This window comes from Acanthopagrus latus, chromosome 10, assembly GCF_904848185.1.
Source record: "Acanthopagrus latus isolate v.2019 chromosome 10, fAcaLat1.1, whole genome shotgun sequence".
Classification (NCBI taxonomy): domain Eukaryota; kingdom Metazoa; phylum Chordata; class Actinopteri; order Spariformes; family Sparidae; genus Acanthopagrus; species Acanthopagrus latus.
This window is the reverse complement of record NC_051048.1, coordinates 15,162,255-15,188,543: the sequence shown is the minus strand read 5'-3', so window position 1 is coordinate 15,188,543 and position 26,289 is coordinate 15,162,255. Positions and strand designations below refer to the sequence as shown.

At 40.5% G+C, this 26,289-nt stretch overlaps 1 protein-coding gene across 7 annotated transcripts in view; it reads left to right on the top strand.

Annotated features, from left to right (window-relative positions):
- The window catches only part of nrxn2b (neurexin 2b), a 629,462-nt gene that overhangs the window by 120,983 nt on the left and 482,190 nt on the right, over positions 1–26,289 (top strand). For all 7 annotated transcript variants that reach the window (XM_037112710.1, XM_037112713.1, XM_037112711.1 and 4 more), the window contains one exon: positions 3,439–3,459. In XM_037112710.1, the coding sequence (XP_036968605.1) occupies positions 3,439–3,459 (21 nt within the window). The remainder of the gene's footprint in view (positions 1–3,438; positions 3,460–26,289) is intronic.

Below are 26,289 nucleotides of genomic sequence, written 5' to 3'. Positions count from 1 at the left end.
TTTTTTCCCATGACACACTTGGTTGACTTCTAAGGCCACATTTCTTGTTTATTGATCAAATATATACTAATCACCTAATAGTTCTTTTTGCAACTGTATGTCATAATGAAAATCTTTTCTGCTATGTTAGTAGTTTATTGCTATCTATTCTCCTATTATTAGCATTAGTTATGATTGGGTTTGAACTGTATGCATATTTGCAACTAGTGTTGTAGTGCAATGCTGGCAATATTGCTTCAAGCTAATTCACGCTTTTTTAGAATCCCACCAATTAACTATTAATTGTGTAGCTTAAATAAATATATACAAAAATCGCAGGATGGTAAGCGGGAGCGGGTTGTTTCTCAATGCAGGCATGCTTCTCTCCCCCTCGGTAAATCCTTCAGTTAGCTTGGTGAGGATTAGGTCTGAAAAGTCTCTCATTTGCCTCCAAAGCCCTCAGGGATTCATTGGTGAATAAATCCAGCTTCTCCACTGCTTCCATCTGATTTTTAGTTTGGTATTTGTTTTATTTATTTTCATTGCAACCCACGTCAGATTCCTGCTCTTCTTTACCCTGTGACTGACTCTATGATTAATTTCACTTTTGCTGCTGGGTATTGCACACTAATTTAGAGATATATGCAAGAAATGGCACATTTGACTGGCTGTCAATTTTAACACAAGTCTGTGCATTTTAGCTTCTTAAATTTGGTTTTCTCTTGAATTGGGTGGAAAAGGTTAGAATAAAGAATATGTATGCCTCTTTTTATCCCAGAACAGGTTTCTAAGCCTTAGCAATAGGCCCATTTTTGCAACAGTGCATCACAAATACATAGAAAAAAGCTTTAGAGTGTTTTCCCCTCACAAAACGTTCGCCACATTCCCATATGAATCACAATGTATATTGAATAGACCAGGATCCCAGTGGAGCTGAGAGCCTGAGGCTATGTGGGATACACCCTAATGGAACACAGCTCTGGGATAAAGGTAATGGATGGTAAAGACTACTGGAAACTATCACTGGGATAAAAGGGACAAGCCTGGAGAGATGGGGTATATCCCAGCAAGTGTCTGACTGAAATCGTCTTTCTTCCCTAAGGCTAGATTTCTCAACTATTCCCACTGTGAAACAATACTTGCTCAAAAGGAATGTCTGTCAAGTAAGAGTCAACCTTGAGAGTTAACAGTTAGTTTGGGCTCCCCATTTCCTTTAGGATGTTCTCTTGAGGGATGATTCTTAATGTTCTCAAGAGAAAAGGAGATGCAATACACACTATGTTTTCAAATTGGAACCACTGTAAGTTTTTTTCTTTTTTTTTTTTTTTTCCTTGCTTTTGGGTAGAACAGAATTTTAGGAGTTAAAGTCTTTTTGTTTGTTTGTTTTGTTTTGTTTGGTTCTGTTTCACGTATCTGCCTATCAAAGCAGTTGGGAATGTCTGAGGAGGATGCCATTACACATGAATTGAACCCAACTAAAACAACGAAACCAGACTATCCGAGAGATAAATTCTAGTTTTTGCTCTTCTATCTTTCCACGTTTCCTCCATGTTGTGTGAGAGGTAGTAGACTATATTAAGCCGGGCTTTGACAGATACAGGGACCACAAAGAAAGAAACGATTAGAGACTATGATGAGGGATGAGTGGAGGCGAAGGTAGAGTCATGGCCAGGGATGATATAAACAACCTCTACTGTACATCAAACACCTTTTGATTCAGTGTGGGAGAGAGATATAGAGGAAGAAATTAAGGACGCACAATGAAAGAAAGGATGATGGCCTATGATGAGAGATGAGACAAGAGAAAAGGCAGAGTCATGGCCAGTGATTATATAAACAGCCAAAACTCTACATCAGACAAACATGGTTCCCAATGCTTCACCTTGGCAAACGCTCTGCCATTCATGCAGGTCTTTCAGTCAGTGCACTTGTATATTTTTGCAGTTTTAAATACACCCCAATCTATCTACATAGAGCGGTGTTAATTTTTATGTTGATTGTTTCAATCAACTTGACCAGCTGAACTAAGATCAGGTCAGTTCAGGCAGCACGGATGCATTGTGAGCCCATCTCTCATCTGAAGATGTGCTGCTGCCACGTCTTTGGGGATTGCTGTTGTGTGGTTTGTGTCCTAGCTCAATTTGGAGGGCGACAACAGAGGAGCAAAAAGATAAAAATCTGTATTTCCTGGTTACCATTGGTTAACCCTGTGGTTTCACTATTATAGTTGAAGCTCATGACCCTTTAAAGATGCATTCATAATGGTCAATAATGGTACAGAACCCCTTTCAGGAACTTTGCATGTGTGTTATGGGAGGCTGTGCTTCAGGTGTAGCACTAGTTGTTTTTGGAAGGTCGCTGGATCAATTCCCCTGGTCTACATGTCAGAGTGACTTTAGGCACGTTACTGGTCCCCAAACAGCTCCTGCTGGTTGGTATCTTGCATGGCAGCCACCACCATCAGTGTATGAATGAATTACTGTAAATTGCTTTGGACAAAAGATTCTGCTGAATGTAAATGGGAGTTCTTTTTACTTGACCCCAATGGTGTGTTTCAGATTTATAAATGGCTGCTATGATCATCTTGACTAAGCTGAACCCCCAAAATGTTATCATGTTCTCAATAAATGATATGCTGCTGTGCCACAAAATGCATGCAGCTGTCTAATATAGAGCATCAGACAAACACAGTGAACCAGCGCAATGTAGAGTTATATTGAAATATCAGTGACCATGCTACAACTTAATATAGCAGTGTCCCATGAAGATCCAAGCCCGGCAGTCACAACAGCAGATCAAAATGCCAAGTTCTCCACAGGGATGCCATTCCAAGCTAGAGGCTGTTTTACATTCTTTGGCAGTGCCTCATCTTCCAACGTAGGGGTTTCTAGAGTGGCAGGCGGTTGTACTTTTTTTTTATTTTCCAGCATTACAGATTGGCCTCTGCTGCTGTAGGGCAGCTTTTTTAAGTAAAGTGTCCTGCTGGAGCCTGATCTCTCCGACTCCCCCGCACTGTATCATTAAGCCACAAAGAAGTATGTGAAAGCCAGTGTCTCTCAGCTGGGGATCGTATTTGACTGAAGCTTCCTCTGTGACAGTATTCTGGTTTAGGGTTCTCCACACTCCTACTGAGCATTTATTTAAGAGCCTAACGTGTTTTTGTAAAAAAAAAAGAAAAAAGAAAAAAAACGTTTGGCTATTTGCAGGCTTTTAAGATAGTCAACAGTGAAAAGTCAACATATTATACATACAGAGGAGCAGACTTAATTTTGTTTGTCTGTCAAATCTCTAAAATCAAGCCTCATCAACAGTCTTTATTTAGATATTATCTTATGAAAATTTTGTTTGAAGACAGAATAGGAAGACATTTATTTGAAGAAATGGTAACATCAAATGACCCTGTTCTTTGTGTATTTTATCTCTCTTTTCCATGCATTCCCTTTGGACCCTCCCCTGAAGCTGAAGAGTATGCTGTTGAAGGTAAGACCGATGCTTTTCTCCTCAGGCCCTCTGATGGCTTCCCTTAAAGCTGCCATGGATGCTGATGCTGGCTGCTTGATAATGCTGTGTGCCCTCTCTCTGGGGAGGGGCATTGTCATATTGGACTGCGGTTATAAGTGACTTCCAGGGGGCCTAAATTTTAGTTTCTGAATAAGACAAAAGTGACGGATACAACCAAAACTATTACTCTTTTCAATATTTATTTTATCTTGTCTTTATTTTTTTTGTTCCTTTTTGTTTTGATGGCTGCTTATCTTTCTATATAGGCATATGGTTGATATATTCAATCAATCAAAAACAGGAAAAGATGCATGGGCCTTAAGTAAATGAACCAGTTAACAAGGTTTTGTTGAAGTTAACAACATATGACATGGTGGTCTTGAAATGCTGTCCTTCTGCTTTCCTCCCTGTCCTGGGTGAGCAAGGCTGCCCTGTCCTGAGGTGCCTCATTAACCCTTGTGAAAGCCACCTAACCAGCAGATGTTGTGGATAGATCAGCCTTAGCTTGTCTGTCTGTACGCTGCTGCCTGTCTTTACTTTGCATAGGTCAGGAAGATCTATACCCACTGGTTGATTGAGTCTGTTTGTCAGTCATATCAGATACTCACACCTAAAGACACAAGCTTTTTTTTTTTTTTTTTTTTTTTTATTAAATAATATGTATATATATGTGTGTGTGTGTGTGTGTGTGTGTGTGTGCGTGTGTGTTAAGTAATGAAATTGTGTCTAGGTTTGGGTGGGTGCATGTGTTTGAATGTTTTGAAGTTGCATCTCTCCCTCTCTGAGTTTGAGTTGATGGATTACCTATCACATGGCGCAAGCCAGCAGGGGAAATCACTATGAAAAAACATCCTCTTGCTCGAGGTATTATTTAAAGCTGAAAACTTCAGTGCTGCATTTATTTCTCAGTATTAATACCAAGCAAGAGCTATTTATCTTGCTGCATATTGGAAATATAAAAGCATAAAGTAAGAGTGTAATTCCATTGTTATCAGCTAACCCAGTGAACTCCATTTGGAGTCTGCGTTTGGTATGTGGAATGTGCGTACTTGTCGACTATTACAAGGGAAATGCTCCATGTCGAGGTAGAGAGCTGCTAATTCTCTGAAGAATTTTAGACTTGCTGTGATGAATCAGATCTTTTTACTACATGCAGCATGGAGAGAAGACCCACAGTGTTCTTTCCAGTCTTCCAAATGCTTCTGACTTAGATACAATTGTTGATGTTTTATTGGACAGTACGTGTTATCCTAGCTACCATGCTCTAGATAACTGCCCCTCATATGACTCCATGACCTGTCCTAACGCAACAATACCCACACTGTTTAAAACTGCCATTTCCTCAGTTTTCTTACAAGAGAGATAAAAGGCTCCTGTAATGACTTTGTGTGTGTGTGTGTGTGTGTGTGTGTGTGTGTGTGTGTGTGTGTGTGTGTGTGTGTGTGTGTGTGTGTGTGTGTGTGTGTGTGTGTGTGCGCGTACGTGCCCTTGCACCACTTCCATGTCAGTACTGCTGGAGCCATTGAAGGGGAAATGTCAGGTGGAAGGTAGGGAGCAGGAATGAATAGTGGGAATTGCGCAATTCTGTTTGACAGAGTAGCCCCTTCAGACTGATGTGGAGTAAGGAGCCAAACAGGATGATAAAAAAACTAGGTAATTTAATCTGTGTATGTATAAGATCTGTGGAGGAAAGGGAAGTGTTGAGGGATTCTGGGGTCATCTGTTAACTTTCATCAAACTGTGGATTTGGAATCAGACCTTCACATGTACAGCACAGATGTACAGATCACAGCACCAAATATTGTGATTCGTTTTTTTTTTTTTTTTTGCGGAGAGTTGTATTTTTCTTACTTGTCTTCTAGTATGTTGCATGTTCTGCAAATATGTCTTTGCACTGGGCAAGTGCATGCATTGTAGGCTAAGCTTCCTATTCATTATGTGGGCTCCCAGTAATTTGAGAGGGGAAAACCTCTCCTTGTGCAGAGGTCTCTGTGTTTTCTCCTTATGCCATAACTGCAATATGAAATAATTATATAATAATTAATAATAATAATAATAATAATAATAATAATAATTATGAAAACTTTGAACAGGCCTATGAGTTTATTTTGACTTCAAGCATATTTCAGGGTCAGAGTACAGTGTTTTGTGCAAGTCTACATACTAAAATGTAGTATTTGTAACACCAATTTGAGCTTTAATTAAAACACAGAGTTGTATTCCCCGTTCCAACTGTGTTGTGTATCAAAAAGACAGCTCAATAGATTTCTTAAATGGCTCATTTTTGTTGTATTCCTCCTATTTTTAGAGTTTCCCCATGAAAGTATTTGGTCTAATTAGTGTCTGTGACCATGTGTTCAAAGGTTGGTTGAGATTGATGGTGCAGAGAGAGGTTGAAAGCCCTGGAGAGGCCAGTGCCCCTGGAAGGTGGCTGGTGGCCCTCGGCTCTTACACTGTAGGGCCTCAATTGATGATCTGCCTGCGACACTGACCTGTTTTTACCGGCAAGCCAGCCACACCATCTGTGTACTGATAGCCAAGCATTTGCGTGATGTATAGTTTCATTACGTAAGCAGAGGTTCACCTCGTTGCATGGTGCAGTGGTGTCCCTGTTAAGGCTGATGAAGGAGTGGTGTGAGGTTTGATTTGCTGCTAGTACAGCTGCATCGATAAGTAGTTATTATTGTTGATAAATCTTACCTACATGACATGATACATGATCAATCATTTAGTCTAGTACAGAAACTACAAAAAAAAAAGGCCCATCACAATTTCCCAGAGCCAGAGGTGATACCCTCATACTGCTTCTTTCGTCCAACCAACTGTCCAAACCCAAAGACTCTTCATGTATTATCATAAATGACAAAGAACAAGAACTTACACATTTAAGGATCCAAAACTGGAATGTGTTCTGCAAAGTTTTACTTGGAAAAAGACTGAAAGGATTCTCTATCATCAAAATAGTTAAATTGATTTTTTTTTCTTTCAATCAGCTGATCAATCAATTTACTAATTGTTGCAGCTCTAAGACCTATTTCAGACAGCTTGATTTAATGGGAGAATGCAAATTGCATGCCCTTGTGCAAGACACCAAACACCTTAGTGCACTAAGTTGTGTTACTGGTGCAGAGATTGGTTGACAAAGACTGCAGTGGTACTGATGATATTTTTAGTTGATTGGGGGACTATCTCTGGCTAAGATATTGTTACAACAAGAAAAAGTAATACATCGCTGAGATGGTAAAAATACAAGCTGTTCATTCAGATACTGAAGGGTAACCATTTTTAATTTTCCTTCAACTGATGATCTGACAGACCATGACCGTGAACACGGCTGAGAGAAAAAATGGCTTACACACAATTGGACAGTAACAGATCAAGCCTAACCCTGGTCAGAGTGGCTGGCCTCTGAGACTGCCTGATAGATTTAGTGACCTGGTGCTTTGTTTGGGTGAGGAATGTATTGAGCTGCCCATGCTGATCTTAATCCATCTGATCAAGGCTAATGATCTTTTCTCTATGAGCCACGCAGGGCAATAACAATTGTTTTTTACTTCCCCAGCGTAAAAATAATGGGGTTTGATGTTGGCTAGAGATACAGGATTATAGATTTGAGTGGGGCCTGTAGTTATAAGAGATTACTTTGGCTCATCCAAACCAGATTATATATTTTACTCTTATTCACTCAGGGGAAATAGAACAAGATCATGGGCCAGAAACTTGAATGTTTTATAAATGCATGTGCATCAAGGCGAAAGAAGGAGAAAACACAGAGCAAAGCAAATTAATTGCACTGATGTTATTGTGGTATTAACCTAGATTTGTTTGTTTCTGGAACAAATGGTGCTTGTACACAATCCTTTATTCAAATGTAACTGCTGTTGTTATTTTGAATATCGCTGGCTAAAAGGCAGGCCACCTGGGTGATGAAAACTACTTTGATCTGGCCAAAAAAATGATACATTGCAGTAGCAATTGACAACGAGTGGCATTTATTTATGTAACAGCGTAGCATAACAACGCTTTTGTCCATTTTTTTCCCAATCAATAAAGCTTAACTGTGCATTTTTCATTGAACGCACAAGACATTTGCAGCAGTCAAACACAGCAATCGATTGTGGAAGATTGCTGGCTAGCTTTTTACTCACAAGCGTTTGAAAGAATAGGCTGCATATAAACAAACAAACATATGCACACAGTAACCTCACTGGAAGGGAAAATTGACCAAGGATTGGAAGGCTGGAACGGAACTGAATGGTGTCTTTCTTCAGCTCTGAAATTGCTCAAGAGCCTTTGGACAGTAGGATGCCTTGATGTTGCCTCTGCCTGCCCGGCCTCTGCCAGATGTTGCAGCGAGATTAAGCCTCCTCAGGTCCTGGAGGATCCAAAGTCTAGCCATGCCTGTTCTCACAAGACGTTAATTTCACCCCACTCAGCTCTCACTCTTTTCTCTTTTTCTATTTTTCTGCTTTGCGATAACAAAGTCTAAAGGGATAGAGTGGGCGTCCACTTGTGAGCAACTCCAGATGCTTCAGTGTCAGCATGCATGGCCACAGGCAATACTGTTTGCTGTGATGGAGAGAAAAATGGATTGTACAATGCGTGGCCTGGAGCTCTGGTAGTGCCTACTGTTTGTGTGTTTGTATGTGTGTGTGAAGAAGAGCATTAGGTGTGCCAGATTTTGGTCTGCTTGAAGTTTTTTTTTTGCATTTTCAGACTAGTTCAGTGCTGTAAACTTTTAAATGACTCCCAGAGAAAACCTCTATCTGATACTATATATATATATATATATATATATATGCTTTGGCTGACTGTCTCTTTCTGCCACACACAAGTCGTAACTGCAGCACGCCATCTGTATTACCATGACGTAGTACGCAAGGAGCTTTGGAAGGGGATTGCAACACTTTCTTCAAAGTACTCCTGTGTACTGAAAAGAAAATTTGTTGTGCACCTCTGTGCCTCTGTCGCTTTTGAAATCAGAAAAAAAAGACAAAGTCTTTTAAGCATTTCCCAATGGACATTGGGGTTATGGGTTATTTGGAGTTTATATTGCTTCGTCTCTCGTTTGGTTGTCTTCACCAACTAATTTATGCCCCGTCAGGGATGTGGTTCTAGTAATCCCCCACTCTTTCCGATCCCTGTGCAGCTATCACTCTATGTTTTTTTTTTCTATTTTCCTGGCCTTATCCCTACACCTTTCTTGTAGCTTTATCCCTGTCGCATCAATCTCCCATTTTGTTTTGAGTTCTTGCTACCTGTCCTCTCAACCTCTTTTCCTTTCTTTCCCCTCTACCATTTCCCACTTCATTTTCCACTCCTCTTTTTTTTCTTTTTTTTTTTTTGTTACGACCATCTTCTTTAATGTTCTGGTAGATAAATGTATAGGTTGTAGCTAAGAGGCTTATTGGCAAAATGCCTCTATAGGAAGCTGTGAAATGCAGCTTACTGGATTATTGACGGTTATATAGAGTGACCAGGTGAAGAAAACGCAGAGAAAAATGAAGTGACACAAGGTTTAATTACTGTTGCCTGCACTGTGGCATTTTGGCTCACTTGTTTTGCACACATGAAATCGAATCGAATTGGAAGACATTTATTTGCTCACATATTAGAATACCTTCCAAAGAGTCCAAGCACCCATTGTCAGTCATAGACAAAGCTTTGACCTTGTTCTTTAGAGGCTCTTAACGGTTGATACTGGGATGATAATACGTGAAGGTGAATATGATAACTAGTACCTCAGTAATTTCTGTCCTTTTTAAATCTCCAATATTAGTCATTTCCAGAGACTGCCATAAAAAATGCCTAGCTAGGGCAGTAAACATTTTAGAAATACAAATAAAAGAAATGAGAATCACCTCCAGCAACGTAAAAGACTTCTGCACCGATCAGCCACAACAGTAAAGCCACCGTCAGATGAAGAGAGTGAAGTTGATCATCCTGTAACAGTCAAGTGCATCCTGGTATTAACATGGATGCCACTTGACACACACTACCCACCCGAACACCATTGTAGGTGTATAAGTACATTCAGTAATTGCAGCAACATTCTCTGATGGCAGCGGTTCGCCATCAAGACAGTGTCCCCTTCCACACTGCAAAAACCGCTCGGGAATGGCCCAAGGAACATGACAAAGAGCTCAAATTGTTGGCCCGCCCTCTGAATTTCCCAGATCCCAATCTGATCAAACACCTGCAGGATGCTTGATTGGAATGTAGTCTGGGGAACTGGTAGGCCAGATTGACACTTATAGCCCTTTGTCAAATTTGGGGCCATTCCTGAGCGATTTCAGTGTTGTGGGGCACAGTGTAAAGTCCTGCCTGGGAGGGCCCCTGTCATTGGGGAGTGCCCCATTGTCATGAGGAGATACATGACATCCGCATGAATGCCAAGACCCAAGTTTTCCCTGTATAATGTGGGATTGTGACAGGGTGGTTCATGTTATTTACTCCACCTGTCAGTGATTTTAATGTTCTGGCTGATGAGTGTACAACTAAATTTTTGGCTATTTGCAGCCTTTCTTTGCTCTTGCAAAGGAGAGGGTGATGCTTTTGCAATTGATGATGGAGATCTTGTAACTCTTGGCCATGGGTGGCTTGTGCTGAAAATCTGTTCCAAATAAAGCTAAGGCACATGTCATTAAACACAATCATAGAGAGACCTCAAAATACAGCATGAATGAATAGGATTTTATGATGCATGTGTGTGAGATATCGTATGTAGAAGTTGATATGTTCCCATTTTTCACCCTCTTTCATATTCATTTGTCCATTGCTCAAATCAAGTGTCACCACTTCATTCTTTTGTTCCTATCCCATCTCAACCTACCATTATTTCACACCCCCGTTGTGTACCTGCAGCCTTTTCTGAATTCAATTATGCCATGAAATGCCACTGACTGCAAAGCTAAGAGTCCTTGCTGGCCAGGTGACACTGTGAGAGATTGCGTGTGGGCAGGGCCCGTTGAAAAGTCCATCTCCTGCCCGACCCCGGCCGACAGCCAGTGCTAAGAAAATAGAAGCACTCGCACTCACTCTCACTTCCATCTGGCTGCCAAGCCAAAAGGTTGTGGAAAGTGGTTACTGCCACATTTTTCTTTGTCGTAGATGTAAGCATGTATTTTGTGTGTGTGTGTGTGTAAATATGTTCCTCACAAGTAAGACCTGGAGGTTATTTTGTATATGTTTGCATCGCTGACAAATGCATGTATGCCTGTGTGTGTTTTCCCATCAGTTGAGCTAGTCTAAAGCCCTCTGATGTCTAATACCATGCTGTCGCACAAATTCAGTCTCCCTGCCTGAGTCTCTTTCTCAGTCCAGAGCAAACAGGTTCTCCGCTCATTCACCAGGTGAATGTTTGTTCCGACTGTCTTGGTGGAGTCTGGCCTTTATTTGTTGTCCAACATTCATTTAAGAGACCTACAACTATGTATGAAGGGCTGTCGGTGGCACCGAGGAAGTGCAGAGAGAAATGGTCTGGTAAAATTGAGATCAATAGGCCGGCGAGATGAATGAGTGACCAATAAAAGAAGGGAAATTGGGAATAGAGCTATTCTCTCCTCATCCCTCCCCCAATTTCATAATGGGAAAATAGTAACACTTGAGTGAGCTTGTTTTGCCACCGAAGACCTCCTCCGCTTGAATGGAAAATGATATTCTTTTGGGATTCAAGTTGGATACATTGGAGAATGTATTTTTCGTCTGCTCCACCTTTTTGTTTTTCCCTCGCCTATCTCTTATCACTTTGTTATCTTTTTGTCTTCTTTTACAGTCATCGTCTTGTGCGTCCTGCATGTTTTATTTTCTTGCACTTCCTATTTCTTGGCATTTCCTTGATTCTTTTGTTTGTTTCCTTATTTTTGACTGACCACATTTTAAAGATAATATTTTTTTCTCACCTTCAGTAAGGTGAAAATTGTTGTCATTATTTTCCCCTTAAACTTTCTTAAACAACAACCAGTTAATGTTTTTCTCTGTTAACGCACACTGCGATTACTAGGTTTCAGGTGATTTATATATGGCCCCTCTGTCTCGATAGAAAAATTGTGCAGTGCTTTAATTTGAAAACTATTCCTTTAACCCAAGTTCAGGCCTTTCGTTAGCACATGAGGGATGCCGCTGAAATGTCCTGAGACATCTATCAGCTGGGGGACTGCTGCACTGTAGATGATCCTGGCATAGACCATCCTGTGGACGAGCATGATATACTGTACACACAAAATGATTTACCCTCAACTTCTTTTCATCAGTGCCTTAAATACATTGTAATCCACAGACATCTTGTTTAAAAGAACAATCGTTAACCAGAATAAATGCACATGCCAATGATTACGGTTTTTATTTTCATTGATAGAAACATTGTAATGAAAATGTGGCATAAGGTGCATTGTTGTGTTTCTCAGACGGTGGTGTGAAGCAATTACATTTATTTACAGTGCTGTCCACATTAGAATGCAGTTTTTTAAATGTTCATTTCCCATGATCCTATTCTTAAGTTACTCGGAAAGAACAAGTGGCCTTTTTCTTTAACAAAAAGAAGTCTCTGTAAAGCATTAAAATGAAAAACACACCAAACCTGTCAGTCCAAAAAATTGGCATCCTTGTAGAACACCTACATGGAGATTTGTAAGCTTTTAGTAAGAATGCTATTGCAGGGGCTAAAGGCATTTCACTGACAAGCAGAATTAAATTATTCAAACTGGATGAAAAAATACCAAAATTGTGAAAAGAGTCACATCTCCTAAATCCCCCAAATATCTTTAGGCAGAAGCTGACACATTGTTAAGATGTATGTTTGTCTCATTAATTCTGTTTTATGTGCATTGGAGAACAATCTTTTTCTCATCTTTCATAGGTGGATTATGTTTTTTTTGTGGACACAGGCCCATGATTTAGAGTTCACAGACTCAAGTTAACAATTAAGTCTAACTTTTAACTACAGCAAGATCTTCAAACTCAAACGTGCAGAGTCAAAGCTTTAGTTAGAGTCTGCTGGACTAGAACCAAGCCTTTTTAGAGTTTACTCAATCCAAGAAAATCACTTCCAACATGCATGCTCAGATCCTTTGGTGCTCAAATGAAACAATGCATCTTGTGCCCTACTAAACTCATTTTCCTAAACGCCAATGCAATAATCCCTCATTTTTGCTAAACTATATTCATATGAAATCAGGGAAATCAGATATACCGTCTTTTTTGAATAGGTTAAGATAGCAATTTTGGAATAAAGAGAACAATCTGTGTCAGTTTGAATCATTTGTTGTGTTTTTGTCAACTTATAGGTAATAATACAGTCAGCAATAAATCCCCATCAACGATTTGGATCTTTGCTATGGATACAGAGAGATTTCTTTTGCTAACCATTTTCCAAAACCCAACCAAATAATTTAAGCTAGTTTGTAGTCTGAAAGCCACTATTTGCAGTCTGTGGAGGCCACTTACACACTCACATAGTTAGAAACTGACTACTGATGAAGTGCTTCCTTGTCCTGTAGAAAATCCACCTTAATCCTTATTGTAATAAGAGTAACAGTATTTATTTATTTTTTTTTTCTGCTGGTCAAGACAGCTCACAATTAGAATTAAAAGGTTAGTCCCTCCTGGATTCAAACTCAAGATGACCAAAGTCATCGCTTGAGCAAACTGTACAGCAATGCCTTTCATTTATCATCTGCAGGCATTTATTAAAAGTTTTTTTTTTTTGCAAAAATGTTTTCATCAGTGTTAGGGTTAGGATTTGTTTTTGCATCAAAGCTCTAACTGTCCGTCTACTCCATCGTGAACAGGTGTGAAGTCTGTGTTTTAAAAGTTCATAGTGCGCTTTAATCAGCATGTTTTTACCTTTGTGGAGTTGCTAAACTCTGGATAAATTAGATAGATTTGCTCTCATAAAACTTTTTTTGTGGGCTCCTGCGTGCAGCTGCCGGGCCAGTTTATGGTAAACAAAATAGTCATTTCTGTGAAAAGTAAATAGTTGAACTGTCCCATGTAGCACTTCCCTGCTGACAGAGCTGCCCATGTTCTTCTATTCTTTTCTTTTTTTCACTGCACTGTCAGTGCAGCCTAACCACTATGATGAGTTGTTATCTGAAATGCCATAAATTTGTTCAGCAGCTGGCACAAAACGTCACTCCCAACAGCTCTTATTCATTTATCTGTCGCCTTTCCAATTCTCTGAGGGCAAGAGAGGAGGAGCTTTGATGTCATGGACCCTCAGAGCTCCCTTAGTGGGCTGGCGAAGGCCTGGCCTGTATGCTGTCTTAGCATGCAAGTATGAGAGGTGGATGAAGTACAAATTAAGGGAGCGAAGCAAGGACCTGGCCTCGAGGGAGATTAGGGTCAAGGAGCAAAGGAAAGGACTAAAAACTGAGGAAGAAATAGGTACATGAGGATAGGAAGACATGGGATAAGGGGTAGAGTGGGGAAGAGGAGTTGGGGAAATCTCGAGAGCTGAGGCGTCAAACCAGCAGGCTGTTTCAGTGCAAGGACACATGGCCTAGATACTTCACTAGGATTCAGTGTTAATGACAGTTCAGCAAGGCCAGGGTTTCATTTTGTCAACTAAGTGAGCATCATTCACACAGTGTTATTATACACCATGTGACCATTCAGTGTGTCTGTGTGATACAGCATTAGCGACGATGTACAACAGCCCCAAAGCTTTTGGCTTTGAACGTAAGATGGATGATCTCACCAACTGCTGGCTCATGCTGAATATGTCCCGTGTTGCTTTGTTACAAAAGTTCATCAACATGCATTCACTTCAATGTTCTTTGGACCCACTTTTATTCTGCATTTGGTAACATTTCTATTTGAAATTTGCTTCTTGTGTCAACAGAGTGTCAGGGGGTTTTTATTTCCAGGATCTTTGAGTCATCAATCCTGCAAAAATGAACATATAGAAAGCAAGTGGTGTACCAATCTTGTGCCATAGGTGGCCACTGAGCTTGTTCAGCAGATTGGGTCTTTAAATCTATCCTAGCAATCTGATTTCTGCAGGTTTCACCAGGAAGCTGAAAGAAAGACAACCATTTGTTTTCATGGCCTGGCAGTTGGCAATGAATGAAACTGATCCAATCTCCAAGAACCTCTTCCTCCTCCTTGTGCTCTGCCTTCTGTAGTTGACTGAGACAGACAGGTAAACATGGGTAGACCTGCGGAGAATCCCGAGTATATCCACATCACTCTTGGTATGTGAAATCCGTGTTTGTGCACATCTCAGTGAGTGTATATATGTGTGCGTGAATGTGCAGGGGCTCCAGATTAAGCTGTCACACAGACTGTGAGTGGTCCCAGACAGACTGATCAATGTGGGGCCAGCTTGCAGATAATGAAGTGGTTAGGTCTCCCCTGATGCCTTTAATTGAACAAGTGTCGCTGGCTCGGCCCATCTGGACGGAAAGCATTCTGGGAATTGGGTGTTCTCATGTGGACCGTGGTCTGAATAACTGGTAAGGAAGAGTAACTTTGGAGCCATGTGACCCATGAGTGGCTCAGGAGACAGTAAAAGGGCTAACATGTGGGAGGACAAACTAGCAACATTAATCTTTTAGCTTAATGTGCACTCAAGTGTACTGTAAGCCTGTTTGTGCATGAGTGTGTGTTCCTTCTCAAAGGAATTATGCTGTGCACTGTTACAGTAAACATTTTATTTAACAGTCCCGTTCTTAATTTAGCTTTCCTTATAACGCCCCTGCTTTTTTTGTCTGTGTTGAATTATCTCACATGAGCAGAGGGAGGGGGTTACGTTTTTTTCTTTTAGTTTTCAAGTCAATAATGTTTGATGTAATCTGAAGAAGATTTAGCCAATTCTTTCCAGTTTTCGTGTATGCATTCTGTCCATATCTCAGGCTCTCAGAAAGAGTGTAGGTGGCTAGTACCGCCAGCTGTTTAAAAATGATCCCGGCCACCGCCTCTTTCCTCCGCTACTGTCAGAACCACAACTTCAAGTAGAAGGAAGTCTCCGAATGTGCTATGGCCTTAGTTCCCTCAATATATAAAAAAAGAGAAGTGTGTGAAAGCACATTTATTTACATCCTGGGAGACTAAAGGCATAACCATAAAGTGCCTGAGGGTATTTCTTCTGCATGCGGAGAGAATTTATTACAATCGAAGAATTCATTTTTGTGTATGCGTTTTACAGTTTAATTCTTTATCACTGTCAAAGGTCCTATTGTGAAATGTGCAGGCGCTGGCGAGTGCAAGCTGAACAATTCAGCGCCTTAAGCGAGTGGCCCAGTTGAATAAGATAAGGTCAGAACTCCACTCCTGATTTAGAGGATACAGAGCAGCTCCCATCTGGACACTGACAAGAGCGGCCTCCCTCCTCTCTCTCAGCGAAGTCAATGAAGAGACCTTCTACCTGCCTTGTTCGCTGTTTCTGCTCTCCGTCAGACAGAGACCCTATACACTATTCATAAACTTGGGCAGAGGGTTGTCTGACCTTTTTGCTGAAATGTTAGGGCAAATTAGTTGTCAGTACTGAACGTGGCAACCATGCTAAGCCCCAGCTCCATAAACATACCTCGACCCTCCTTCCCCTTTTCACCTTTCACAGGATAATTGCCCTTTCCGCTGTCTTTACTCACACCACCACCACTACATGGACAGACATTCTTGTCTCTGTTAAAGTCACTGACATCTGATTGCAGAGTAAAGCAGGCAGACATGATGTTAAGTATTTCGAACCATAATATCCATGCATAGTCTAGCGACAAAGAAGCAAGTGACTCATGCACTTGCACAGGCCTACTCTTTTCCTCCCAGGTAAATTGTAGATTAGTCCTTTCAATCAGAACTGATTTTTAAAAAAAACAAAAACAAAACAAAAACAAACAAACAAAAAAAAACTACACTACTTTGTACTATTCATTAATCATTACCCCAATTCAGTCTATACATCACAAATCCTCGAATTACTATTACCCACTTTTACGCTGAATACAGAACAGCCTATAATGAGCCCAAATGCAAGCAGCACCCTTTTAAAGCAGAGTAAACACCAAGCTTGCAGAGCCGCTGGCCCCCAGAGTCTGCAGTTATTCATTATGTTACGTAATGGATTTTTTAAATAAACACCACTGTATTCAGCAAGCATCAGTTATTCCTGCATAGTGATTAGCTACCAGAGACTGATTTTTAATGTCTGTTACTGTTGGTCCTTTTTATTCAAGACACAGGATGAAGGTGAAACTTGGGGGCTAGTACTTAGGGGCTTTCCATACTGTACTTGGGAGCCACCCAGATCTGATCAATCAGCCCAGATACAGTCAGGTTTTTTTTTCTCCTTTGTTTCTTGTTATTGAAAAAACCCTTATTCGCTCTATTTCTTTTTTATTTCCCCTGCCTGAACTTGAACTGATCTCGTGGTGGATGGGGTAAAAATCATCCCCTCTCCCCATAGACCCCTTGCCTTTACTTTCTGACCTTAGCCTGACACTGATCCTGTCTTTTGAAGACAAGCGAAGATCAAGTGTGGATCAAGGGGCTCGTTGCTCTGGTGATACAGATTTTTTTTTTTTTTTCCCCTCCCCTGTCTGTGGCTAGTGTTTGTCTGTGCTCTGTGGGTCGATGAGTCCTGCATGCTAAACGTGTGCAGTAATTGGGCGTGTGCCTGTTTGCAGCTGGCTCCAGCTCATCATTCAACTTGAAAGGAAATCCATGGCAGGGTGATAAACATATTGCTAAATAAGGGGATTGTAAGCCTGTGAGTGTCATTGTGTCCAGTGCTGTGTACACAGGATGATGGCACTGCATGCAGACACATGCACACACAACTGTCATCTGAGGTCAGCTTTTTCAACACTGTGGCTGCCTGGAGCAGTTTTATGCAGTGTTGGGCGAGCTACTTGGAAAGTGTAGTGAGCTAAGCTACCAGTTACTCGACATTAAATTAAGCTTCACTACACCGAAACTACCTGCCAGAGAAATGTAGCAAGCTAAGCTACAAAGTAGTTTAACTACATCAAAGCTATATATATATATATATATATATATATATATATATATATATATATATATATATATATATATATATATATATATATATATATATATATATATATATATATATACTCTATCCATCTACCAGTATCCCATATAACTGACAGTTTCACAAGTGGTATTTTTTATGAGGCCCACTCTGTACTAGTAGCTGTATCTACATACATTTTAAGCTAATAATTTTGACTAACCACCATACTACATAGAAGCTGCATTTTTGTTGTACCCTCTGCTGGTTAAAAATCACAAAAATAATACTTCAGAGTAATGGAAACTTTTCAATTGTTTCTCTGTTCCCTCATTTCACCACCTCTTATATGTAACGTTACTGTATTTGTTTATAATTGAAGTTTGTCTTTTTGTCTCGGGATCAATTTGTCTCCATCCTCCTCACCCTCTGCCATCTTTCCATCAAGTAACCCCGAGCTCACCTGCCTGTATTCCCCTGCAGCAGAGACGTTGTAGGCATCAGCCCAAGGATTGGTTTGTGATGTCACAGTCATACGGAAGTGCTTCTGTTGGCCCCACAGTGCTGTGTATGGCGGTAGCATCACTGACTGATCCTTTTATTTCATCTTCTTGGTCTTGTTTACATTGAGCAGTAAGTTGCTAGATTATTTTACCATCCAACAGCTTTGTAACGGTATTTGTGGTGTGTTAGCGAGCTAATCTCTAGGTGATAAGGAAAGTTACTCACAGTTGCCAAGCAAATTCATTTCTGCAATTTAACCAGATAACTAGTATTTTTTCCCCCCTCATGTTAGATATTGCTATCTTCAGGGCATGTCTATCAAGTAAATTACAACAACAAAGCCAACCCTAGCTCGCTGGGTCCCAAAGTGGTGGGTGCAACCCCTAGGGGAAGCTTGGAGTTATGACACAGGCAGCACTGTGAGGCTAAGTGAAAGAGGCACGGTTCTGCACCACTAGAAAAAGCATGGACAAGTTCGTGACAGGACTCCCTTGCAAACGTGAAGCAGACGATGAATCCATGCCAAAAACAAAGAGAAGAAAATATGACGAGGCATATCTCTGCTACACCAATACAATGCTGGGTAATGAAGAGAGACCACAGTGTGTTGCATGTCTCAAAATATATTAGCTTCAGGCAGGATGAAGCAAAACAAGTCAAGACGCATTACACATCCTGAACACAAAGAGAAACCAGTGATTTCTTCAAAATAAAAAATAAATTAAGTAACAAAAATAATGTAAAAAAAAAAAAGAAAAGAAAAAAAAAATACTGTCGTGGACAACAGCGTGACATCACTGCTCAGTGTAAAAAGCTCTGTAAACACTATAGTTGAGGGATGAAGCCTTACTTCTACTATTGATATGGTATCAACTATGATTGATGAAGTGACAGCCAACAAACTAAAGGCTACTCCTCTGTCAATCAATACTGTTGGAAGGCAACACAGTTTGTAAACCACTGCATTAGCTTAACTTCTGCTGCAGTGTAAAGACACACATTTTGAAGTGGGTTTGTTGGGACCCAAAATGTACATGCACAAGCACTGAAAAAGTGAGTTTTTCTCAATATGTCCCCCTTAAAGATTGTACGTAATGTTCCAGTTGATCATCATGGTAATCAGTTTTACCTGCCCGCCAAGCAGTAACAGTCACCATATAACATCCTGCTTGCCCTTAGTGTTTGCTGAAGGCCATGATTAAGTGTCATGATGGAATGCATCAACATCCATTTCATCCATATTTGATGAGTGAATGTCGCTCTCCCATTACACACAACGGGGGGAAGCTGTAATCAACAGTCACACACACCGTGAATAATTATTTATCCAGATAATGGCCGTGTTTATGCAAGCACAGAAAAAAGGTTGATTTTTTTTTGCCCCACTGTTTTTTTTTCTTTTTCTTTCTATGACAAAGAGAACTCTGATTAAGTAATAACATGACTGATTTCCCGTCGTTTTTATTGTTTGGCTTGTTCAGGCCGCTGATCAGTCAAATAATTGTATTAGCCCCTTCACATATCCAGGACAACAGCCCCAGAGATAAATCAACAAAAAAAAGAGGCTGGCATGCTGTCATTTGACCACACCAATGATGTGGTCTATTAACTGATCAAATGTCTATACTGCTCACAGGTAGACTCAGCACAGGGGTAGATCATGACTGCACTAAGCTGTGTTACGCTCAATTTCAGAGTCACCCTGTAAACCTTAGATTTTCATGAGCTAGACCCCATTTCTGCAGGGCAGCACCACATTAAAGAGAATGTGGCTCCACAAATGAGGTCAGCAGAGCAGGCTGTTACATTAAGGGCATAGGAATCATACTGTCTGGCTACAACCTATTACAAATGGCACATAAAGATTAGCATATAGAAATTGAGACTGATTCTTATAAATAGTAGATAAGGACAGGTCACATTGGCGCTCGTTTTTTTATGGCACGCCTAGCTAAAACTAATGGACTAATGTGTCAGTCCTGCAAAGAATCTTACTGTCATCGAGATTAGGTTATTTTATTTTGTTTTTCATGAAACTATTTCCGAAAGTTGATGATTCAACTGTAGGATCATTTCGGAGTATGTAGCTTGTGGTGCTGTTGAACTGTATCACAACATCCTTAGAGGTGTTTCTGTTATCAAGCCTATATTTTAATTGATATAAAGAAGGCAGACAAAATAAAACCTGGCAAAAGAAACGTCTTGTCAATGTGAGCATAGTCCATAGTCTGATGCTTGTACTCGCATCGCAGCACATGTAAGTTATCAGGCACACTGAAATAACAGATGTAGTTTTCTGACTTCGGCACACCTCTCAAACCTTGCCTTTCACAAGGTAATTAATTAGGCAGGGTCTAATTAATTAGAGGGGCCTAATCTTCTCCTGAAGTTAACATCAACTAGAATTGCTGGAACTACAGAAACACGTGCTCTAAGTTACAGAGTGGACATCCCGTAATGACAAAGGTTTAGCATTTTCACTTCAAGATAAAAGCATTCAACACATAACTTTGTTATGATGTGAAGTTTTTATATGTAGCTATCACAAATGCGGTGGGGGCACCACACTGCACAAAATACGATTTCCTACATGATGTTGCTTCTTAATCAATTTGCTCTTGAATGTTCCTGTTTTGGTTGGTTGATTTATTGGGTACTTTTTGTGATTACAGTTATTTGAATACAAGCAAAGTTCAAATTCTGACATCCGTCTCTGTTGGTCTCTGTCATCTTCAGCCAAAAGTGTCCCATTGTTGTGCCAATTTCATCCCCCAGAAAGAACCATTGCCGGTCAATGCTTTTGTCCTAGCAAGTTGCTCAGTGCACCTACAATGCAAAACCTTTTACAGAGTCACCTCTAACCCTGATTAGTTAAATCAAATGACATTTTACACACCCTGTACACATTTCATACAATTTTCTTGACAGAATCTTGCCCCCACAACATCATTTGTCATTCTTCTTTTGCTCTTTCCCCCCTATTCTCTTATACTTCTGTCACTGTCTGCCACTGTTTAAGAGGCACTAGCAGCCTGACTGATGCAGGTCCAACCAATGTATGACAGGGAGACACATGCCCACTCTGGGCCTCCTGCCCTTCAGGCCCTCATCTTGCCAACCTGTTTTTGTTTCCAGCAGCCAGGCAGGTGGATAAAATGAATGATCACAACAAAGTTATTTTTTTTTTTCAATGCTTGGCCTGGCGGTTGTTAAGACATGTGCTTCACATAGGCTTGACCTTGAAACCATTTCCTGGGAAATTAATATTTGGTCTCGACATCTCTCTTTCTATAGGTATAGCCGAAGAACCACAGAGTGGGCTTCTGAGTCGGCAATGTCATGCTTCTTCATGCTACTATGTGTAAACCACCAATTTGTGATACACATTCCCAATGCTTCAAACTCTTTGGACACTAGCTTAGGGTGGGGGGCATGAAGTTGGACTTGGGAGGTTAGGACAAAAATTCTTCCCTATATTGGAATTTAAGTTGATCTAAGGCACTGTTTTCAGGCTTTTAGCACCAAGTTCACACTCTGAAGAGAGATCAAAATTGTAATGGTTATAGACACTCATTTAGAATTGGCTGTACCTCATCTCACTGCTTCTCCAACATCTATTTAATGAGAGATGTGGGAAAAAAAAAACAAAAAACAAAAAACATATATCCATACATGTAGCATCGATACCAGTTTCAAAATGGACTGGACAGACTCCTTGTACTTCTCTTAAAGGTGCTCTTAAAGGTACTGCATCCCTTTGCTGCCGTCGCGCACTGCTGTCCTTTCACTCCAGTTTCACTCAGCACTGGGTGATCTCTGTAATGTGTAATGAGTGGACTGCGGGGACAGAATCGTCACGCTAGTACCATAATTTAACGTTCTCTCTGTAGTCTTCCAGAGCTTTTTTTTCCTACTCTAGTCATGTTTGTTACATTAAGGTTAAGTCTGGGGGGCACATGTTGAATGTTGACTGTTAAGAGAGCAGAGAGTTTTGATGGTTAGCCTCAACATAAGCAAAAATTAATTGCGAATTTTACACACAAGTGTATCAGAGGGTAGCAGACGGCCACACTGGCCATTAGTCCACTAAGCAATCCCAAAGACCCTGAAGAGACCAATTTACCTGCTATTTACAGCCACAACAATCTTAATGGGAAACAGAGGACATCCAGAATGGAAAATCTTGTTATGGCTGTTTCCCTGCTTAATTATTGTCACCAATTGGGGGGCCCAACAGGGCTGTCCTCTCTGCCCCTGTTTTTTTCTTTTTTTGTGTGCATGTTTTTTCTTCAGATATCACCCTATAATAATCTTGTGTTATTAGCAGCCATTAGTGTTCTCCATAGTGAAATGTAGACTTCATTTCCGCAGCTGCTAAACTTCTGTCAAGACTTTCCCTAGGCAGCAGAGATTAGCACATCTAAGGAGCTGGATAACCAAAGTAAAAGGTGCACTGTTTATCCCACTCATACAGCAAGTCTAATAGATGTGACTCAACACTTCTTCTCTCATGGAAAATAACTGAATGTTGTGAAATGTAATAAGCAGCTCAGTTCTGCATCAGAGACGCTCTATAGAAACCACAACATTTTGATGGGCAATTTTCTTTGAGCAAGTGTTACATCACAGCAGCTATTGTGCATCTTTGGTCCTTTGAAATTTCAACTTGCGAGTGAAGCACCTTGTTTGTACTCATTTCTCTCATCGTGGGCTGTTGTGGGTGAACGGATCACATAAATAACAGGCAGACATTTCAGATGCCACAGTCTTATTGTAGTGAGTCACTGGACCCAGGTCTGTTTGAGAGCAGCATGTGTACAACTACTGTTGGCAGAATGCATAAACTATGCTGGGGCCAGAGCTTATAGGGCCATTAGCCTCTCTGTCAGTGAGTAGATTTGCTCCTGTATTGGAGCTGTTTCACACTGTCTTCTGACTTTCAGACATCCAAAGAGCTCTGTGCTGGCCCCATTAAATTTGCAGCTGCTTTCAAATGACCTGAGCTGCCAAACCCTCAAAAACAAAGTCCCTCTTTTGAATTATGAAGCCGCCATGCGTGTGTGTGTGTGTGTTTCTGGTTTGTGCTGTATCATTATCAGGAATATTTTGTGTGAGACTTTCCGGTAGATGGTGCTTGGCTTTGTTTTATTTGTGCAGTCATATTTTGAGTTGCCAATGCACACATATAAACTGTATAAATTCTGTCGACCTCTATTAAGATCCATTACAGTAATCTTTTCGGGCTGTATGGTATCACTGAATCTTATCTTCACGCTCTGTACAGATGAAGCCTCTTAAAACTTCCCATTACTCCGTGACTGGTCCGTGCTTGGACCTGGAAGAACCTGTGACTGGAATGAGATCCCATGCGATGGCTTAGTGAACGCAAGGCCGAATCGTAACGCCGTTAAGTGCCATGTGTGGAAACCAGTTGCAATGGTTTATCTATCCACCAGGATCAGCAGCGATGATGGAATATGAAGCATTTCCCAGTGGCTGGGAACCGGCTAGGAAACAGCTGGCAGCCAGGTGGCAGGGAGGGGAGAGCAAATAAAACCACCTTGAGAATGAATGGAACTTTTTACAGAATAAGATAATGAACAGGCAAAATTGGTAGCATGGGAAAAGGTTAAAAACTGTCATTGAAGTTCCAGCTTGAAGTTTTAAGTTTTCCAGTTTGGGATTGTAGGAAAACACTTACCAGCCAATCAAAATTGAATATCTGTTTTGGTCAAGGCTGAAATAAAGATGGCGGATGTTTACAGTTGCCTGTGGAAGTGGCTGATAGTGCCTGAGAAAAGACTGTCATCGCCAGCATCTCATATACATTCATGTAGGTGCTCAGTCCTCCAAACAGGCAGCCCCAACCCCCCAAGCGCAGTAAACAGTGGAGGAGGTCGACGTCAGAGAGAGGGGGAAGCCATAAGATGAGGCGTTTTAAGTTGAAGAGGGAGACGGCAGAATACAAAGAATCATAACACGGCCTCCCTGCTTATTCATTCAGAGCTCTGTATGGAAACCCCATTGGTGTTTTAATAAAAAGAGGCATCACTCAAAACTAGGCACTGACACATTCTGACTCCTTTCAACAGTGTTGAGGTTTTTTTTGTTTTTTTTTCTGTGGTCCCACCTTGCAGGATTTTCTCAGTCCTCCAGCATCTCTACCTTCACTTTCCCTCTACATGAAATGACATCAGATACCTAATGAATATTTCATGGCACTTCTTTACCCCTGTGCAAATAATGGTTGCGATAAAAATCATAAATACATCTCTCTTCATCCTAGAGTGCGTGTGTGTGTGCGCGAGCGTGTGTGTGCATGTTTGTGGGTGTTTGTGGGTGTGTGTGTTTATGTTGGAGAGGTACCTAAAGTTTTTCAAACGTATACTGAATTTCATCTGTCATCATGAGTTTAGTGCATGGAGCAGCACCATGTAGTGGCTTCATATTACTCAAGATGTTAAGACTCGAGTACATTGATCCACGCTTCTGAGATTTGTTTTCCTCTCTTTCTGTTCCAGATTTTGTATCATCCACACAAACTGAATACACCACTCTTTATTTCTCTCTATATATTCCTCTCTTTCTCTCCCTTATTTATTTATTTATTTTTTTTATTACAGCCCTGACCAGGCGGCCCCGAGCTCACCACATAAGAAATGAATTGGTTGATATGCACAGTGACAGAAATCCAATACAGCTCATACAGACCGCTAACACTTCACTTGAGGTGAAGATCTGTAATGCATTATAATATAGTATAGCGGACAGTAAAATACAATATGAATCTGATGTCACAATGTGTTGCAATTTATCGATAATTTCAACACTTCACATACTGCAGGGTATTGATCATATTACATAGCTTACTGTAGTCTTACGTGCAATAAATATAATGAATGAATGGTGCGATTCAATTTGCAGTTTACAAATCTACACAAACCCCTGAAAAGCTTTCAATAGAATTTTTTATTGATTACTGCGATTTGCAGCACACTGCATAAGCATTTAGTTGCACTCTACTTAATTTTCAATATGTTACATTTCTGTGGCCCCAAGGCATTATTGTGCCTCGTATTTTTGCAATAACCATGGAAGCATCGCCTTAACTCAAAAATACATGTCAAATTACTTGCCTGACTTTTATCTGGAAGGGAAAGGAATCATCATGATTAATTTCTTTTTATGTTAAGGTTTTTCTGTGCAGTCGTTGCAGCTCATCAAATATCCAGGAAATTGGGCACGGATGTGAGTCACCAGAAAATTAAGCATACAGAGGTTTTAGTTCCCAAATTAGCTTGGCTTTATTCAAGGGATGCTGGCCAGTTTGAAGTTTTCCTTTTGGTTTGTTTGCCTTTTATCTCATGGACGGCAAAGCGGTGATGCAGACAATTATTATAAATGACTGAGCAAGATCCTTATATAAACACGCTTTTAGCTTTCTCCCTTGTTCTTCGGTTTGACAGCGGCTCACTTTGAGTGCGCTATTCTGTTGTTTTATTGTCTCTGTGCATTGCAGTGAACTTTGATTAGCTCAAAGGAAGAAGTGGTTTCTCAAGATTTCCCCAGCTGCGGTGAAGTGTGTGGCGTAATAGCAAGTCAGAACTCAGAAGCTATTATATAGCCATTAAGAGGTATTTAAAATGTTCTGGCTTTGTGTCTTCAGCCATACTGGATGGATGACTGCCATAAGTCTCAGAGCTCTTTGTGTGGAGATGGGTTGTAAGTTGTGTAGCTCAATCTGAAGCATTGGCAATAAAGATATGGGGTGTACTGTAATATAAATGGGTTTTTATTTCAATTCTAATAGCAATAGAAAACACTGGATCACTCCTAAGGCCATGACACACATGTTAATGTAAAGATACCCATATTGTTCCTGCTGCTGGAGGAGCGGTGGAGGTAATGTCATTAATATTTTCATCATTTAGGACATATATTTCTCCCTTCCCTTCCCACCTGCTATTGATCTGGATGATTTTTTTTTTTTTTTTTTTGACAAACTAAGAACCACACACACAGAGAGACGTGCAGCCTGGCTCCTCTGCCTTTTCAGTTAAATATCTGTATTTTTGTTACTTAATGTGATGACGAGGTACTTTTAAGTGTTCATGAGACTGTCTTGTGATTCCTCTCATGATTATAAATGACATGTAACAGTGAACAAGACCATTCGCGAAAAGAAAATACTCAAAGGGAATATGTCAATCACAGATTTGACTGGAAATATTGTTTCCACGGAACGTGTTTGGACTGTCTATAGTGTTGATGTTGCATTGGTATTGGCTCTTTATGATAATGTTGTTGAGTAATTACTGAGTAATGACAGGTGT